Genomic DNA, 18,905 nt, shown 5'->3' on the forward strand with positions numbered 1-18,905 from the left:
AGATGCCCTTAAAACATGTAAAGTGTTGCTGAAGCGTATCTTTATGAGTAATTTCAGAGCGAGTAGTGCTCCTAACACAATATATGAGTTTAATTGGTACTAACTGCAGACGAAACACTGAGCCACTGAATACGATATGGGAAATGGTAAGATACAGACTCGGAAGGGAGAAAGGTAGAAATGGCGCAGAGAGATGATGCTAGATTAGCAACAACAATCTATCCACAGTCAGACAATTACAATTTGATTAAAATGACTTCATGGTTGACGACAAATGGGAGGAGTGGAGGGACCTGTGATATCTGTAGGAGATGAAATCTTTGTCGAATTGGCGCTTTTCCATGTGACTGCCACGACGTATTTTACGTAGCCTCTGGTTTACAACCTCTGATTATTCCAAACAACGAATCTTCCAGTTTGCGTCTTCGTACTGATGCTGATGAAGTTGTCGCAGTGAGTCGGTGAGCGTCTGAGACGCCCGCTAGTAGGTACAGGTTCCATCGGCGCACTGAAGGCCGTTCAGGCAGGGACAGACGTTCCTGTAGACGCCCGTGTACAGAGAACCCTCATCGCCCGGATAGGCGGTCAGCCACAAGTCCTCTGGTTGGTTGTTCGGCCGGCAGGAGTCACCACTCACACCCTTCAGGGTACAGATGGGCAAATCGTACCTGCCGCCGCCTGTAACAAGAAGGAGTCGCCGTCAAACAGCAGTTAGGGTTCGCAGCTGTGCCACCAGGCAGCAGAGGAAAAATATTTATTACGTTAATTAACGGGCTGTATAGAAAAAGTATGACTGGCTTGCCGGCGGGCGCCATTGTGAGCCCATCGCAGAGATGCTCGTACTGAAATGGACCGCTACAGTGCACGCACTAATACAAAAAACGAAAAAGAAAACAAAAACCGACGCACAACGAAGAAGTTATCCGAATGTGACGGAAATCAGTAGATGTACATGTACAGATAAACAAATGATTACAAATTCAGAAAAACTGAGTGATTTATTAAAGAGAAGGAGCTTCACAAATTGCTCAAGTCAATAACGCATTGATTCACCTCTGGCCCTTGCTGTTGTTGTGGTTTTCAGTCCTGAGACTGGTTTGATGCAGCTCTCCATGCTACTCTATCCTGTCCAAGCTTCTTCATCTCCCAGTATCTATTGCAACCTACATCCTTCTGAATCTGTTCAGTGTATTCATCTCTTCGTCTCCCTTAACGATTTTTACCCTCCACGCTGCCCTCCAATACGAAATTGGTGATTTCGTGATGCCTTAGAATATGCCCTACCAACCGATCCTTTCTTCTAGTCAAGTTGTGCCACAGGTTTCTCTTCTCCCTAATTCTGTTCAATACCTCCTCATTAGTTATGTGATCTACCCATCCAATCTTCAGCATTCTTCTGTAGCACCACATTTCGAAAGCTTCTATTCTCTTCTTGTCGAAACTATTTATCGTTTACGCTTCACTTCCATACATGGCTACACTCCATACAAATACTTTCAGAAACGACTTCCTCAAACTTAAATCTATACTCGATGTTAACAAATTTCTCTTCTTCAGAAACGCTTTCCTTGCCAATGCCAGTCTACATTTTATATCGTCTCTACTTCGACCATGATCAGTTATTTTGCTCTCCAAATAGCAAAACCCACTACTTTAAGTTTCTCATTTCCTAATCTAATTCCTGCAGCATCACTCGATTTAATTCGACTACGTTCCATTACCCTCGTTTTGCTTTTGTTGATGTTCATCTTATATCCTCCTTTCAAGACACTGGCCATTCCGTTCATCTGCTCTTCCAGGTCCTTTGCTGTCTCAAAGTTTTTATTTCTTCTCCATGGATTTTAATTCCTACTCCGAATTTTTGTTTTGTTTCCTTTGCTGCTTGCTCAATATACACATTGAATAACATCGGGGATAGGCTACAACCCTGTCTCACTCCCTTCCCAACTACTGCTTCCCTTTCATGCCCCTCGACTCTTATAAGTGCCATCTGGTTTCTGTACAAAATCCTTTCGCTCCCTGTATTTTACTCCTGCCACCTTCAGAATTTGAAAGAGAGTATTCCAGACAACATTGTCAAAAGCTTTCTCTAAGTCCTAGGAACGTAGGTTTGCCCTTTCCTTAATCCAGCTTCTAAGATAAGTCGTAGGGTCAGTATTGCCTCACGTGTTCCAACATTTCTACGGAATCTGGCCCTTATGAAAGCCGTTATACCGCTTGGGATTGATTGACGGTGTTGCTGGATGTTCTCCTGGCGGATATCGTGTCAAATTCTGTCCAATTGGCGCGTTAAATCTCCAGAATCCCGAGCTGGTTCCAGTGCGGTGTCCCTAATGCTCCAAACGTTCTCGATTGAGGAGAGATCCGGTGACCTTGCAGGCCAAGCTAGGCTTTGGCAAGCACGAAAAATTGTTGGGACTGCAGGTGTGTGCCTGCCCTCAGAAAATACAGACACTCACATGGAGGCGACTCCTCCACACCAACAGCGGATTGTGCAGTTGCGACGTCTGAAACTTCACCAGGCGGTGTCGGTCATTAACACGACGATCCTCGCCAAGGCGTTGTATGTCGCCCAGCTGCTGACTACCCCGAAACTTCTGGGAAATTCGATTACGGAAGCAGTTTGCTGGCAGCTGTGGCGACACTCCATCTTCAAAGTGCGAGCCACCGCCTGCGATCTCGATCGGTCACTCGGGGGACTGGGATTGATCGACTTCCGGCTGAAGTGCACGGCACTCCTCATGCACCGAACAGAGACGCTGCAGACCGACTATCCGAACTGGACAACGGCAACCATATAGGATCGATACCGGGCTCAGTCACAATGCGCTCCAGTTTCAGTTGTGGGCATCTCCTTCAAGATGTCCTACGTCAGGGAATTTTATCTCGCACGCAGTTATGTCTTAGAGGCGGCTACAGATCGGAATACGTCAGCTCGACGGATCTATGAAGCTCTCCTAGGCGCAAAAACTGGAAATACGGACGCCAACGGTCGTGTGGAAGCAGGTATGGGCTACTATTGACAACCCATTCCTGCCGTCGGACAGCAAGTTCGTTGAGCTACCGAGTCGTCAGTGACACCTTTCCAACTAAGCAGCGTCTAGCAGACATTCACCTCAGCCAGACGAACGAGTGCAGCCAATGTGGAGCTGCCGACACAAGAGACCACCGTATAGCGTGCCGCTACGTGTGGGAAGTACGGAACATCCCCCACACAGTGAGATGATCTATGGCCGATCTCCCACTACTGTATAACGATCTGATTGTTCCAGGAAAGTAGCAGCCGCAGCAACTGGGACACATCGCCATCGCCTGTCACGGTAATGATGCATGATACCTATACTAACAAATCCAACCTTGCATGAACTATCGCAGCTAGTAAGCCACTACTGCTCTTACTACCCATCCCACTGTCGCAGAGGTTTTTTTCCCACGGCACGAGCCATGGCACTTTTTTCCCTCTGCTCTTCAAATCGCTACCCTCACTCGCGTTTCGTCCACTATCTATCACCTGATGGACCGTGTTAATGCGTAGCCTTACCCAGACGCACGGACAACATCACAGCCCAGCATCCTGTGATCCACCTACTAGATAACTAACATGTTTACGGAGGTGACAGTAGAACTTTTGGTTTGGTCACCACGTTGGTGCGGGCGTGGAGGGGCCCCATCTCTCTTTAAAAAAAAAAAGTTGTGCCGATTGATGGTGGGGCTATCAACCAGACTGCACCTTCTAGTGTGATACCAATGTGGGTTATCCGTCCTGACCTTAAACTGCACCCAAAAAAGAAGTGCAACGTGGATGCCTGGCTCCTGGGACACACTGCCTACGCCATTTTTGAGTTACAACTCAGTGGCGCCGTGCATTACATGGCCTACCTCTGGGGATCTCATCAACGATTGCAATGTTCACCGCAGTACCGTGAACATTTTGCCAACACTTTATCGGTTGCGTTATTGTAGGGATATCAGAGGATGCTTCAATTACAGTGAATACTTTCGCTGGAAGAATCACTTTTGTTTCTCTTTTCTCATTAGAGTGTTCCATTTTCTCTTAGTTTCTTACCTGATACACTTATCTAAATTTTTGTTTACATTTGGCAACTCATGCTGATTTTTTTTAGAACTGTTTAGTGTTGTAACGATGATATGTTCATAAATAAATTTGGTAGTCGAGATTGCGTTCGCACTGTCCAGAAAATTCATTTTCTCTAGAAAAAAAAAGAAAAAAGACAAGCTATAGAAACTATCGCCCTGTGCGGACAGTCATTATGTTGCTGAAATGTAAGTCCAGGATGACTTGCTGACTTGCCATGAAGGGCAACGAAACAGGGCGTAATACATCGCCGACGTATCGCTTTGCTGTAAGGGTGCTGCGGATGACAAACAAAGGTGTCCAACCGTGAAATAAAATGGCACCCCAGACCATCACGCTCTTACGGCAGGCGACAGTCAGGTTGGTATTCCATCCCTGTCTAGGGCGTCACTAGACACGTATCTAGCCTGGAATCTCATTGACTGGAGAAGAACTGTCTTCAGTGATACTCCAGCTTCGAACTTAGCACCGATTACCTGCGAAGACCTGTCTGGAGGCGCCTCGGAATGCCAAATCTCACCTTGGCCAGTAAGGTTGCCGGAGTTCTCCACAACTGAGAATGTTTGGAGCATTATGGGCAGGTGCCTCCAAATAGCTCGGAATTTTGACGATCTTACGATCTTACTAGCCAGTTGGACAGAATTTGGTACGATATCCCTCAGAGAGACATGCAACAAATCTACCGATAACTGCTTGCGTAAGGGCCAGCGTGTAACTGACTTGCTCACTTTTTGATGCTCTTTCCCTTGAATAAACCATCCGATTGTTCTGAAACTGTCATTTGTTTGTCTGTACATGTACATCACATAGATCGATTTCCGCCGTATTTGAATAATTCCTTCGTGATGCGTCATTTTGTCTTACAGTCCATATAGCACAGCTGTAGTGAAATGACGATTGAGGTTTGTTTTTTGTCTTAGAGTGTATTTAGCCGTTTCTAGTTGTGGAACTCCCCGCTTTCGCCCAACAGAGTCCACTTTGAATCTCCTCGTGATTTAGTTTCACACACATCCGCCCCTTTACAATTTTTGTGACCTAAAATCCTTTCCCTTTCCCTTCTTCTTCTTCTTCTTCTTCTTCTACTACTACTACTACTGCTTGTCTTTATCCACTACTTCTTCCCCCTTCTACTCCAATTTTATTTTGCCCTTCCTCATTTCATTTTTGCTTAGTTCAAAGATGCGTCTCCAAAGAAATTTCGTCCCGGTTCCCGAACCCTATAGCACGGTCGGCGAAAGAAGAACCCCTGTAGCTGGCAGTGCTGTTGCCTGCTTTCAACTGCAAGGTGCAAACAGCTATATTACAGTGTCACACTTCTTTGAAATATATCTCTTGTAAATACTAGGACCTCACTCTAACTTTTATAAAAGGTACGATAAAAATACTACAGTAGAGCGTCAAAGATTTTCTACATCCGAATCTACTTCTGCATAGCTACTCTGCAAATTACACTTAAGTGCCTGGCAGAGGGTTCTTGGAACCACTCTCACACTATGATTCCACTCTCTAACAGCTTGTGGAAGAAAACAACACCTTTATGCCTCCGTGGGAGCCCTGATTTCCCTTATTTTATTATGATGATCGTTTCTTCCTATGTAGGCCGGCATCAACAAACTATTTTCGCATTCGACGTTGGTGATTGAAATTTAGTGAGAAGATCCCCCCCGGAATAAAAACGCCTTTGTTTAATGATTCCTTCCACAAATCCTTTATCATGTCAGTGACACTCTCTCCTATTTCGCGATAATACAAAACGTGCTGCCCTTCTTTGAACATTCTCGATGTACTCTGTTAATCCTATCTGGTAAAGATCCCACACCATGCAGCAGTACTCCAGAAGAGGTTGGATAAGTGTAGTGTAGGCAGTCTCTCTACTACATCTCTTATATCTTTTTTATAATGAACGGGGTAAAGACGCTGCTGGCTCCTCCGGTAGCTACAATTGGTGAGCGAGAGTCTGCAGCACTTACCGACCATGCAACAATGACCCTCAGGACACACCTCGCCCTTCCCGCAGGACAGGTCAGCCGCTTGCACCCTCAGCACCATGGTGATAGCAAAGACGGCTGCTACTGAGGCCTTCATGGTGACACCTGAAACAATATCAGTGGACTAGTTCTTCAGAGCAATGCACTTGTAGAGACATCAGTGATGTTGCAGCAGCAGAGGCAATGATGCGAAGTCGGAATTTAATTCTGCTACCTTCCAGGTATACATATATGCTCTTTGGTATGGTATTTACAGGACACGACGAAAATAAATTCTTAAAAATTATTATAATTTTAAATGAAGGTTTATTTGCTGTAATATAAACAAATTTTACAGTATTACATGCCAACAATCTCAACAATGATTTAAGCCCTGGCTCTTAATGAGCTGTTGCACAGTAAGAGTTAACTGACAACCACGGAAAAAATTAGAATAGTGTTGAAAAACTGGAATAGAATTTTACTTAGAACTTCACAATTCTGGCAGTAGTATCTAACGTGAGCTTTATAAATGTGTTTGTTACAGTTTGATTGGTGTCTTGTTAGAATTTGATGGCACATTAGCAGTTTTAGTTGCCACGTCTGGAGCTTGCTGTTGATGGACTACCTGTCTGTATTCTGCTAAAAATGGCCGTTGATGAATGTTTGTTTTGTAGCAGCATTTTTCTAGCTTCAGTGTAAAGAGGCTTCCAAAATCATCGAGAAATGTTGATCTCCTTTAAGGAACATTTTCTTTTCCACCATGGATATATTTCCCCCCTCAACACAAAAACATTGTAGACAGAAGGATCAATAAATAGTACTGTAGAAGATGATCATTGGCCAGTGGCTGGTTTTGCTTTAACAAGTGTAGGTACCAGTAGCTGATCTAGTGTGCCAGTTGCTCCCTTACTTGCATTGTAGACCAACAAAATTTTTTGTTTTTTGTCTTCCATGTTGCTTATTTCTTCACTGTTGTGCATTATAATAGTCAGGACAAACTGATTATTCTTCCTTCGAACGTAGAGCCGGCCGCAGTGGCCGAGTGGTTCTAGGCGCTTCAGGCTGGAACCGCGCGACCGCTACGGTCGCAGGTTCGAATCCTGCCTCAGACATGGATGTGTGTGATGTCCTTAGGTTAGTTAGGTTTAAGTAGTTCTAAGTTCTAGGGGACTGATGACCTCAGATGTTAAGTCCCATAGTGCTCAGAGCCATCTGAACCATTTTTTTTTCGCTCAAAATTCTCTAAAACTGAAGAAAACGTCGGTGTCAACTAAATACCTTTACGCCATTACATCGCACCTTGTGGCGAGCGCCCTTTTTTTTCCTTGCATGTATTAGATGCGTATTGTGGAGTATAATGATAATCTGGAATATTCTTTCATTCCCACTCACTCATTTCCTCAGTTAATCTCTGTCTCCTTGTCCACACACACACAGCTGTTGCAAGCCTTTAGGGTCAAAGCTATACATACGGTACAAGAGCCTAAAAAGACGATTTTTGAGAAAGTAACCAACGTACGGAAACGAATAAGCACTGCATTCTAGGCATGGTGTTTGTAAACTTGTTATGTTTCATTACAAACGACTGCCTGCCGCATCATCGTCGGTGTCACTATGTTGAAACTCAATGCATAATATTCTGTGGTATGTCTACAGTGGAGCTGTTAAACAGTCAAAGGTGAATCATGACGCTTTACAATAATTGGCAGAAATGCATTCAGTGTTGAAGGTTGCAGGGCCTCCAAAGCTGAACCAAGGAACAGAAATAAGTTTCGCTTCAGTGACAGAAGGAATTTATCACCGTGGACATAAACGACCAGAAAAAAGGGTCTTTGAATCCAAAGAGAGATAGTCAAAGCTCTCGGGAAAAAAATCGTACGTGAGATTGATCTGTAACGACGACGACAACTGGATGTTAACCATTAATTTTCCTCCGTGTAATCTCGAATCTCTGGAATTTTACATTCATGATCATTACGAGGACGTAACACACTGACCGGTCACATTAATGTGAACACTTGTCAGAGGTCTGAATAACCACATTTAGGAACGCGCACAGCTGCGAGACGTCTAGGAAAGGAGTAAGTGAGGTTCTGGAAGCTACTGGAGCCAAGCCAACTCCAGTGCAGTGGCCAGCTGCACTAGGTATCTCGGTTGCACGACCAGCACGATACAGTGGTGCCACAGATTCTCGATTGGGTCTTAATCTGGGGAGTTCGGTGGCCAAGGTAGTACAGTGAATTCATTCTGGTTCTCTTTGAACCACACAAGTATACTGTGAGCTGCGTGACACGTTGCATCGTCCTGCCGGTACATGCCGTTGTGCCTGAGGAAAAGCAAAGTGAATGTGTGTGTGTATGTGCCCGCCGGAGGGGGGGGGGGGGGGTGGAGGAGGGGGGAGCACGGCAGCACAGTGCCAGCTTCCACTTCACCCTACCATGTCCGGTACACATTTTACTGCTCGTGTGCCAGGCAGCATATGGGCTGAATACACACCACTTGCTCTCGCTGTATAGGCGTGACAATATAAACTGCCTCCCAGCAGGAGCACACACTGTGTCGCGAACCATTTCCTTCACTACACTGTCCTGCCCTGCCCTTCGACGGTTGTGTTCCAATACGCGCCTTGCCTAACGCTCCCTCCTTCAGCCTAGACGATTCCGACAACTGTTGCAGTGTATTATGCTTTCACATGGGCATAAAACGCGATTCATCTGAAAAGGCACCTGTCGCCTTTCAGTGGATGTCGAGTTGCGGTATTGGCCTGCAAATTCCAACCTTCATCGCTGATGACAGCAGTTAGCATGGGTGTATAAACCAGGCTCCTGTTGTTGAGATCCATGTGCAGCAACTTTTCCTAAACGGTCGTTGAGGAGGCAGCCCCGTGTTTCATCTGGGCGGTCAACTTGCTCAACAACTGCACTCCTATTCGCCCGTACAAGTCTCAGCAGCCGTCGTTCACCCCCCCCCCCCCCCACCACCACCATCATCACATCGCACACACTGTTGCCTCCGCGCCGGTTTCAGATAACGCCATTTTTGCAGTGCATCGTATACGAGGTGCATTCAAGTTCTAAGGCCTCCGATTTTTTTTCTCCGGACTGGAAAGAGATAAGAACATGCGCATTGTTTTAAAATGAGGCCGCGTTCATTGTCAATACGTCCCAGAGATGGCAGCACCGTATGGCAGATGGAATTTTACCGCCAGCGGCTAAAATGAGAACTGTTTTAAATACTTCAAATGGCGACGTTTTCCTTACTTGAACAGCGTGCAATCATTCGTTTTCTGAATTTGCGTGGTGTGAAACCAATTAAAATTCATCGATAGTTGAAGGAGACATGTGGTGATGGAGTCATGGATGTGTCGAAAGTGCGTTCGTGGGTGCGACAGTTTAATGAAGGCAGAACATCGTGTGACAACAAACCGAAACAACCTCGGGCTCGCACAAGCCGGTCTGACGACATGATCGCGAAAGTGGAGAGAATTGTTTTGGGGGATCGCCGAATGACTGTTGAACAGATCGCCTCCAGAGTTGGCATTTCTGTGGGTTCTGTGCACACAATCCTGCATGACGACCTGAAAATGTGAAAAGTGTCATCCAGGTGGGTGCCACGAATGCTGACGGACGACCACATGGGTGCCCACGTGGCATGTTGCCAAGGAATGTTGACACGCAACGACAGCATGAATGGGACTTTCGTCGGTTGTGACAATGGATGAGACGTGGATGTCATTTTTCAATCCAGAAACAAAGCGCCAGTCAGCTCAATGGAAGCACACAGATTCACCGCCACCAAAAAAATTTCGGGTAACCGCCAGTGCTGAAAAAATGATGGTGTCAATGTTCTGGGACAGCGAGGGCGTAATCCTTACCATTGCGTTCCAAAGGGCACTACGGTAACAGGTGCATCCTACGAAAATGTTTTTAAGAACAAATTCCTTCCTGCACTGCAACAAAAACGTCCGGGAAGGGTCTGCGCATGTGCTGTTTCACTAAGACAACGCACCCGCACATCGAGCTAACGTTACGCAACAGTTTCTTCGTGATAACAACTTTGAAGTGATTCCTCATACTCCCTACTCAGCTGACCTGGCTCCTAGTGACTTTTGGCTTTTTCCAACAATGAAAGACACTCTCCGTGGCCGCACATTCACCAGCCGTGCTGCTATTGCCTCAGCGATTTTCCAGTGGTCAAAACAGACTCCTAATGAAGCCTTCGCCGCTGCCATGGAATCATGGCGTCAGCGTTGTGAAAAACGTGTACGTCTGCAGGGCGATTACGTCGAGAAGTAACGCCAGTTTCATCGATATCGGGTGAGTAGTTAATTAGAAAAAAAGTCGGAGGCCTTAGAACTTGAATGCACCTCGTATAATTGCACCATGGGAACAAACAAACTTAGTCGTTACGGAAATGCTTACATGTGTGATCATAAAGCTAATGATGATGCCCTTTTCGACGACAGATAAATCGCTCTGTTTTCGCATTACAACAGCATTGTTTTCCACGTCCACCGGAAAATGGTTCAAATGGCTCTGAGCACTATGGGACTTAACTTCTGAGGTCATCAGTCCCCTAGAAGTTAGAACTACGTAAACCTAACTAACCTAAGGACATCACACACATCCATGTCCGAGGCAGGATTCGAACATGCGACCGTAGCAGTCGCGCGGTTCCGGACTGAAGCGCCTAGAACCGCTCGACCACCGCGGTCGGTCGTCCCCCGGACACGCTTTGTATACCCTCCTCGATTAGTGCTACCACCTGCTGGCTGTGAGTGGTTATTGCACGATGATGCTGAACATAGGCGATGGTTGTGTTAATGTGACTGGGACGTGTATCAGTGAGCATAGGCATCCACGGCAATCGTTCACTTAAAAAACAACTTTTCCGTTTATGGTGTGTCGTGTTTCTTCTGCTCTGGTTATGACAAAATGTAACAGCATAAGAAACTTTGGTCTGTACAACTTGACAACGCAGTCACACACCCAGAAAACTTTTATTGGCGATATAATGTTTTCTTGGCCCTTTGTCACTGTGTGCACTTCAAGTATTGTAGAAGTAAGCTGTTACTTTATGCTGCATGTCTTTCTATAGAGAATCCCTCTGGAGACAGAAAATCATTTTGGTTAAGCGTTAGCTCTGTCTAAACATATTTGTGACAAAACGTGCAGCGGAATCATCCCAAACTCTACCGTAGATCTAACGGGATACGAGTCGCTGACGTGCTAACAGTACTCAAGAAACAGTAAACAAATATTTTATATTCATGCCTTTACGGATGACTCACATTTCTTTAACATTGTTTTTTTTTATAGTTTATTTAGCCTGATCACATTAGGGCCTCAGACAGCGCCATTTTTGCCGTGCACGGTATACTTTAACAATGGCAGCATGGGAACAAAAACTTAGACCCTCCTCCACATAAACTGAGTCACACTGATTTCGAAATCAGTTAGATGAAAAATCTAAGCAAGGATCACCAAGAATCCTTAGTCGAAAGAAAGCAACAAGAGCGCCATTGAGAAAGAGAAATACGTTACCATCAAACATAAATTTAATTATATGAATACGCAGCGTATGTTCTTTCCGACATGTTCGATAGAACAGACCCCACGTAGAGTCCGTAGCTGTGAAAGGTTATATATAACGTGAAGGCCGATCACTGCTGTCAGCTGCAGAGGGATAGTAAGCGGAATCAACGGCGACGAGTCAAAATGTGTACCGGACCGGGATTCGAACCCGGGATGTCCTGCTTATTAGGCAGGTGCGGTAGCCACTGTTTTTTTTTTTAATTATCGGAGTAACTTGGTACTAACTTGACAGTAGACCATAGCCAACTCATCATGTAATATACGCTGCAAATGGGAGAAAAACGTAATTATGATAAAAAGTAATTAATAAAAAGAAAAAGGAAAATACCGAGAACATAGCCGACAAACCACCACCAGGCTCTCATGAATGGATCAACAATTTTTATATAGTTTTTTTATGTTTTATTAATTTTTAAAATCTTATTTTTGTTATATATGTTAGTTTTTATGTAGACTCAAAGCAGGACAATGAAATACACTACTGGCCATTAAAATTGCTACACCAAGAAGAAATGCAGATGATAAACGGGTATTCATTGGACAAATATATTATACTAGAACTGGCATGTGATTACATTTTCACGCCATTTGGGTGCATACATCCTGATAAATAAATACCCAGAATATAACGGCCTTGATACGCCTGCGCATTGAGTTAAACAGAGATTGGATGGCGTGTACAGGTACAGCTGCCCATGCAGCTTCAACACGATACCAAAGTTTATCCAGAGTAGTGACCGGCGTATGGTGACGAAACAGTTGCTCGGTCACCATTGAACAGACAATTTCAGTTGGTGAGAGATCTGGAGAATGTGCTAGCTAGGGCAGCAGCCGAACATTTTCTGTATCCAGAAAGGCCCGTACAGGAGCTGCAACATGCGGTCGTGCATTATCCTGCTGAAATGTAGGGTTTCGCAGGGATCGAGTGAAGGGTAGAGCCAAGGGTTGTAGCACATCTGAAATTTAACGTCCACTGTTCAAAGTGCCGTCAATGCGAACAAGAGGTGACCGAGACGTGTAACCAATAGCACCCATACCATCACGCCGGGTGATACGCCAGTATGGCGATGACGAATACACGCTTCCAATGTGCGTTCACCGCCAAACACGGATGCGACCATCATGATGCTGTAAACAGAACCTGGATTAATCCGAAACAATGACATTTTGCCATTCGTGCACCCAGGTTCGTCGTTGAGTACACCATCGCAGGCGTTCCTGTCTGTGATGCAGGGTCAAGGGTAACCGCAGCAATGGTCTCCGAGCTGATAGCCCATGCTGCTGCAAACGTCGTCGAACTGTTCGTGCAGATGGTTGTTGTCTTGCAAACCGCCCCATCTGTTGACTCAGGGATCGAGACGTGGCTGCACGATCCGTTACAGCCATGCGGATAAGATACCTGTCATTTCGACTGCTAGTGATAGGAGGCCGTTGGGATCCAGCACGGCGTTCCGTATTATCCTCCTGAACACACCGATTCCATATTCTGCTAACAGTCATTGGATCTCGACCAACGTGCGCAGCAATGTCGCGATACGATAAACCGCAACCGCGAAAGGCTACAATCCGACCTGTATCAAAGTCGGAAACGTGAAGATACTCCTCCTTACACGAGGCATCACAACAAACGTTTCACCTGGCAACGCCGGTCAACTGCTGTTTGTGTATGAGAAATCGGTTGGAAACTTTCCTCATGTCAGCACGTTGTAGGTGTCGCCACCGGCGCCAACCTTGTGTGAATGCTCTGAAAGCTAATCGTTTCCATATCACAGCATCTTCTTCCTGTCGGTTAAATTTCGCGCCTGTAGCACGTCATCTTCTTGGTGTAGCAATTTTAATGGCCAGTAGTGTATTATAATATTCTAAATAGCAAACTAAGAAAAATTCCAACCTGATTGCAAGGACTATATGCACTCACGTGTATATATACTTCATCCATACACATTTTACAATAGAACTGGAGCGATATGGAGTCAAAACAGAAAACAGAACGGCCAAGGAAACTAGGAGAGAACAAGCCGAAGCATTTCAGACGGGAACATACACAACGAAAAAAAAGACACCTATCATCAGAAAAATGGGATTAACCAACACCTTGCCGATGGAAAACAAGATTCAACATGTTGGCGAAGTTGTCTCGATATCTAGCCATTCGCAAGCTCGTCCAATAGGTCGTGATCATGTACTGCATGAAGTTCATGCGATCTTCCCCCTCGCCTAATACAACGTAATGAACGAAGTGTCCCTGCAACCACATAAAGGTATGGGAAGGAATAATCTGGGCGCAGTAAGATGTTCGTAGTGTATACAGTCTTGGAAGATCGAGTAACGAAGACCAATTTCCCATATGACCTCCACATGTAAAACGATGAAGCATCTGTAGACGTACAATGACGACATAAATCCCTGTCGGTCGTTCGATGGAATCAAGTCACTTACTGCCTTATACCACGAAGATACTACGCCCATCGGCAAACTCGGAAGGCTGATATTGGAACAACCTGTCGTCCAGGTCCTATTCAGCGATCCTCTTCGAGATTTTGGCAAGGAACTCCTTCTCAATGAGTCTTTAGGAATTTCATGGTAATGACGGGTCTCCTTAAAATGTCAGTCTCTAAATAGCTCACCGCAAGACAGAAGTCACGAAGAGGTTTTAACTTGTAACTTATGTGACCATCATCAATAGGGGAATCCAGACTAACAGAACGGATACAGCGAAATATATGGTACGTGAAAGTGTGAGTTTCTTGAGTTATCATCAAAGCAGTGTGTTGCACTTGTAGCATACGCGTCTTCTTTCGTTTATCAACCAGGCCCTACCCCCCAAAGGCAACTGTCTCGCCACAGTGGATACACCGGTTCCCGTCGGATCACCGCTGTCGGGCGTGGTCGGCACTTGGATCCAGGCCGCCATGTGCTGTTGCCATTTTTCGGAATGCACTCAGCCCAATGATGCTAATTGAGGAGCTGCTCGACCGAATAGTAGCGGCTTCGGTCAAGAATACCATCATAACGACCGGGAGAGCGGTGTGCTGACCCCACGCCCCTCCTATCCGCATCCTCCACTGAGGATGGCACGGCGGTCGGATGCTACCCCCGAAAGGAACGTGGTTTCGTGACCACCTCATACCGTAAGAGAAAGGTATGTCTTTTCCATAAGAAACGAGCAGACAGTTGTTGTAGTGCCTTCGTCATCGTCGAGGGAAGCGGATAACCTTGGGCCACGTAGTAAGCTTTGCACAAGAGCAAGAGAAAGCCTTTCATGTTCTAGTATCGCTCCCTGAATTTTTTCCGTAACAGACTTTCAGTCGAGCGTCGCCATTTTGAGTGGATAACGATCAATGATGATACCGAGAGGCGTACGCCGATGCACTGCATTAGCCCATTGAACAACCGCGTCATCTAAACCTCGCAAAGTAAGAAGCCTGCATTTACTTTCATTAAGCTGTGCACCTGAACTCCGAAAATAATCATCGATTACAGCCTTCAGTTTAGATACCTCCGCAGGATTGCGGAGAAAACCATCACGTCGTTCCCGTATGCATGGACAGCTATAGCCCCTCCAGAAAGTGTCCAACCTTTCAGCTGAGATGCTATCATCCGAAACAGGGGGCTACAGACACAACACAAACAAAGTCATTGAAGCGGGCTTCCTTGAGACACTCCCCGATGAATATTTATCGGGGTCATTAAGAACCACCAAAGCTGAAATACCCGTAAACAGATTTGAGAGCACTCGCTGTGTGTCAACAGTGAAACCAACTGCCTACAGCATCCGAAGCAAAAAGTCGTGATTAACACGATCAAACGCCTTATAAAAGTCTACAAAAGCAAGGACATAAGGGACGGACATTACAGCAGCAACCGAAACAACGTCACGACACTCGACTATAGGGGTAAGAGTGGTACGACTAAGTACGCAGGTTTGATGATTCGCAACAATCGTCTCCATCAGAGACCCACTATTAACTGCTCTCGCCACTGTCTTATAATCAAAGTTTAACAAAGTAATTGGGTGAAAGCTACCAGGAACAGCAGATCCAGGGCGTTTTGGGATTAAAACGATTTTTCTCACTTTGAACGCGATCGGCACTACTCTACCCTGTAACAGTTCATTCAAAAGGGACGTAAATGTAGCACCCAACAGCGGCCAAGAGCGCACGTAAAATTCCTTGAGATCTCCATGCAGACTCGGGGACTTTTGAGAAGGCGATCCCACAATACGTATACAAACTTCCTCAGGCTGAAAGGCAGCTAAGAGCGTTTCATTATGTTCAGGTGTAATTGTGTCTGCATTACTCTGCCTAGCGGATCGTGGAAGGTTTCACTGGACTCATCGATGTCGTAGATGTCTACATAGTATTGGTGTAAGCTACGCACTATATCGGCTTGCTCCATTACGATACGTCCATAATTTCTCGTGGAAGAATGAATACAAGGGCGTCGGTGGCGGGTCTGATGCTGAAGCAATGACATAAAGAAGTCAGTTCTTCCGTCACCAATGAACGTATCTTGGATCGCATTTTCAAACCTTCCATTTATATTCTCTTCAAGGTCAACAATTTTGCTTTTACGCGCCTAACATACGCAATTCGTAGAGGAGCGTGATCCGCAGCATCACGAAGTTCACACAGGATGGAACAGTAAAAGTCTCGCGCTTTCGCAGCACGGAAAAGTATCAATGTTTGCCTGAGCCTCGATTTTGCCAGCTGTGTTCACCAGTCAAGGGTGGAAGAGTACTTCCCAGTGGACCGTAGAGTACGCTCCCACACGCATCACGTCATCGAGAGAGGAGTCAGCTAGGTGAGCGACGTTTAACATCTACGGAGTGCGGAACAATCTGACTGGTCGCCGTTCAAAATTGAGAGTTATAGTCACAGTACAGTGACCCGTAAAGGAAGTTGGGATGACTTCAACATTAAGAATACAATCGCGCAGGTTGTCTGATAAGTAAAACCTATCTAATCTCCTACTAGAAGTGGCAGTAAAGTGGGTAATTTTAACTAACGTCGGGTATTTACATATCCAGACGTCTTGCAGGCATTAAGAGTGGACCAATTCATGTAATTCACGATAGAAATTAAAATTTGGAGATTGATCTGCAGGAGCCAACACCCAGCTAAAATCATCACCCAACAGAATACCCGGAGGACTCTTACGCAACAGATAATTTCCTCTTTATAAAAACGCGAATGATCCACTGCGCGACCAGTGCCAGAAGAGACATATAAAAGAACCAAGGTACGATTAAAAAGTTGACAACCAGTGCCCCAGCCAGAATCCAACATTTCCACCTCAGCAATAGGAATGCTTTCGCGAAAGAATAATGCGGTCCCCGTAGAATATTCGGGTGTTATAATAAAGATCACACGAAAACCAGGTAAGGAGATGCCTAAATAACACTTCCTGTAAGAAGACTATGTCTGTACATTAATCATAAATGAACTGACGCAGCGAAGCCTATCGCAATTCTGATTCCACACGATTAACATTTAAGGAAAGGAACGTGTAGGCTTGGGTCATTGATCACAGTTATATAGGGATGTACGGAACGAACCGAGCAGAATTAGACAGGCAGCTGAGCGTCAAGGTCTATTGCGAAGCCCACAAATAAATCAGACATCGGGGGACCAGAACCTCCGTAATAACAACCTTTTTTCTTAGATTTCTTACGTATCACCACACGGTCAGGTTGTATACGCTGTTTCTGTCGGCTACTTGGCATGGCGGCCTATGCACAAGGGGGTTTGGGATGGGTCATAGGCACAGCTTCTTGCCCCTCAGAACAAGGGTCATGTAACACAGGTCCAGCCACGAAGGCGGAAGCATTATGTGGACCTATCAGTGCAAAATATAATACTGGGTTGCTAATTTTATTCTCCTCGGGATTTGCTGTAGCCCGCATGGATTTGTGTGTTGTCCTTAGGTTACTTAGGTTTAAGTCGTTCTAAGTTCTACGGGACTGAAGACCTCAGAAGTTAAGTCCCATAGTGCTCAGAGCCATTTGAACCATTTTTTTGTAGGCTGCAAATTCAGGAAACCGTAGGCGGCTGAGTACAAAGGAGCAGGAGGACTTGTAACGGACGACCAAAAGACAAAGGGAGGGACTCCGCTCCCTCTCCACACACAGGCAGCTCAGGAGGAGGCACGTCGTGAACAGGAGGGATGCTGGAGATAACATCTTCGCCACCCACCGTGCCACAGGCGGGATGTATCGTAGCATCGACAGGGGCAGGAGAGACGGTCGATGCGGAGAAGGTTGGGGCAGAAGGCGCTGCCAAGTCCTCACCCTCTCGAATTTGAATGCGACGTCGCTTGTTTGTCACTCTCCTGGCGGCCATAGCATCTGAACCTGTCGCGGAGGTAAAGGCGGATATTCATATACACGATTATCAGAACTGAATTTTTGTTCAGTATGATCCCAAGAAGAAGTAGGTCCGATGGCGGGAATTGAAGGAACGAGGTCAGCAACCGTCAATTTGCGACGTTGCACTAATGACGGCTTTAGACAAAAACCCTCCACGGGCAATTAGAGCTATCATGTGGTGGGGCGGCTGGTTGATATTAATACGTGTTAATAATATTTGGGTTGTAGAAACACTGCATTTCCCTGCCGTTTAACCATATGTGGGGCGGCTGGTTGGAATTAATTGTTATATAAATGTTCCTATTATTTATGCTGTCTTTTGCCGTTCTCAACACTGGCTCTCTAACTACAATATTGGCAACCAGAAAGTGATTAGCAAAACGTGAAGCCTGTAATTAGAATTCCTAGTGCCCAATTCATCTGAGAAATACCCTTATAGCTACAGCCTATAGCTCTGAGGAATTAGGAGATTGTCTGGGATTCATAATCAAAAACGATCCTGGAAAAACGTTCGTTATATTCTGAATGTCACAGATAAAAAAAAAAAAAAATCCACACAGTCCAACTACCAGAGCAGTTCAGAGTCTAATGCGCTGATGCAACTATAACTGTCCAAATTAAATGTTTAAGTGAATGCTCGCCATAATTTGATGATAATGTTCATCAAACGCCACGATAAATAATGGTAGAATGTCTGTCCCGCAACGGCACGTGAAAATACGACATACGCAAACTGAAGATAGATCAGTAAAGTCATCCCAGAATTAACACTTCACTCGAAAATGATTTCATGGTTACACGTATCCCGAGTAACTTAATACGGCATCCGAGGCTGTTTATAGCAATGATACCGACGTGACGCGACTCCCGACACAGAT

The 18,905-nt window shown here is 45.4% G+C and overlaps 1 protein-coding gene across 1 annotated transcript; it reads right to left on the reverse strand.

The window, feature by feature from the left end:
• Nucleotides 1–481: 481 nt before the first annotated feature.
• Nucleotides 482–6,181, reverse strand: LOC124742167 (astakine-like). The gene is made up of 2 exons (XM_047248757.1): nt 6,067–6,181; nt 482–678 (listed from the first exon to the last, which is right to left on the reverse strand). Exons 1-2 carry the CDS (start codon nt 6,179–6,181, stop codon nt 482–484), a joined length of 312 nt encoding a protein of 103 aa, XP_047104713.1.
• Between the last annotated feature and the right edge of the window lie 12,724 nt (nt 6,182–18,905).

The sequence above is a fragment of the Schistocerca piceifrons genome, unplaced genomic scaffold, assembly GCF_021461385.2.
Source record: "Schistocerca piceifrons isolate TAMUIC-IGC-003096 unplaced genomic scaffold, iqSchPice1.1 HiC_scaffold_2166, whole genome shotgun sequence".
Classification (NCBI taxonomy): Eukaryota; Metazoa; Arthropoda; class Insecta; order Orthoptera; family Acrididae; genus Schistocerca; species Schistocerca piceifrons.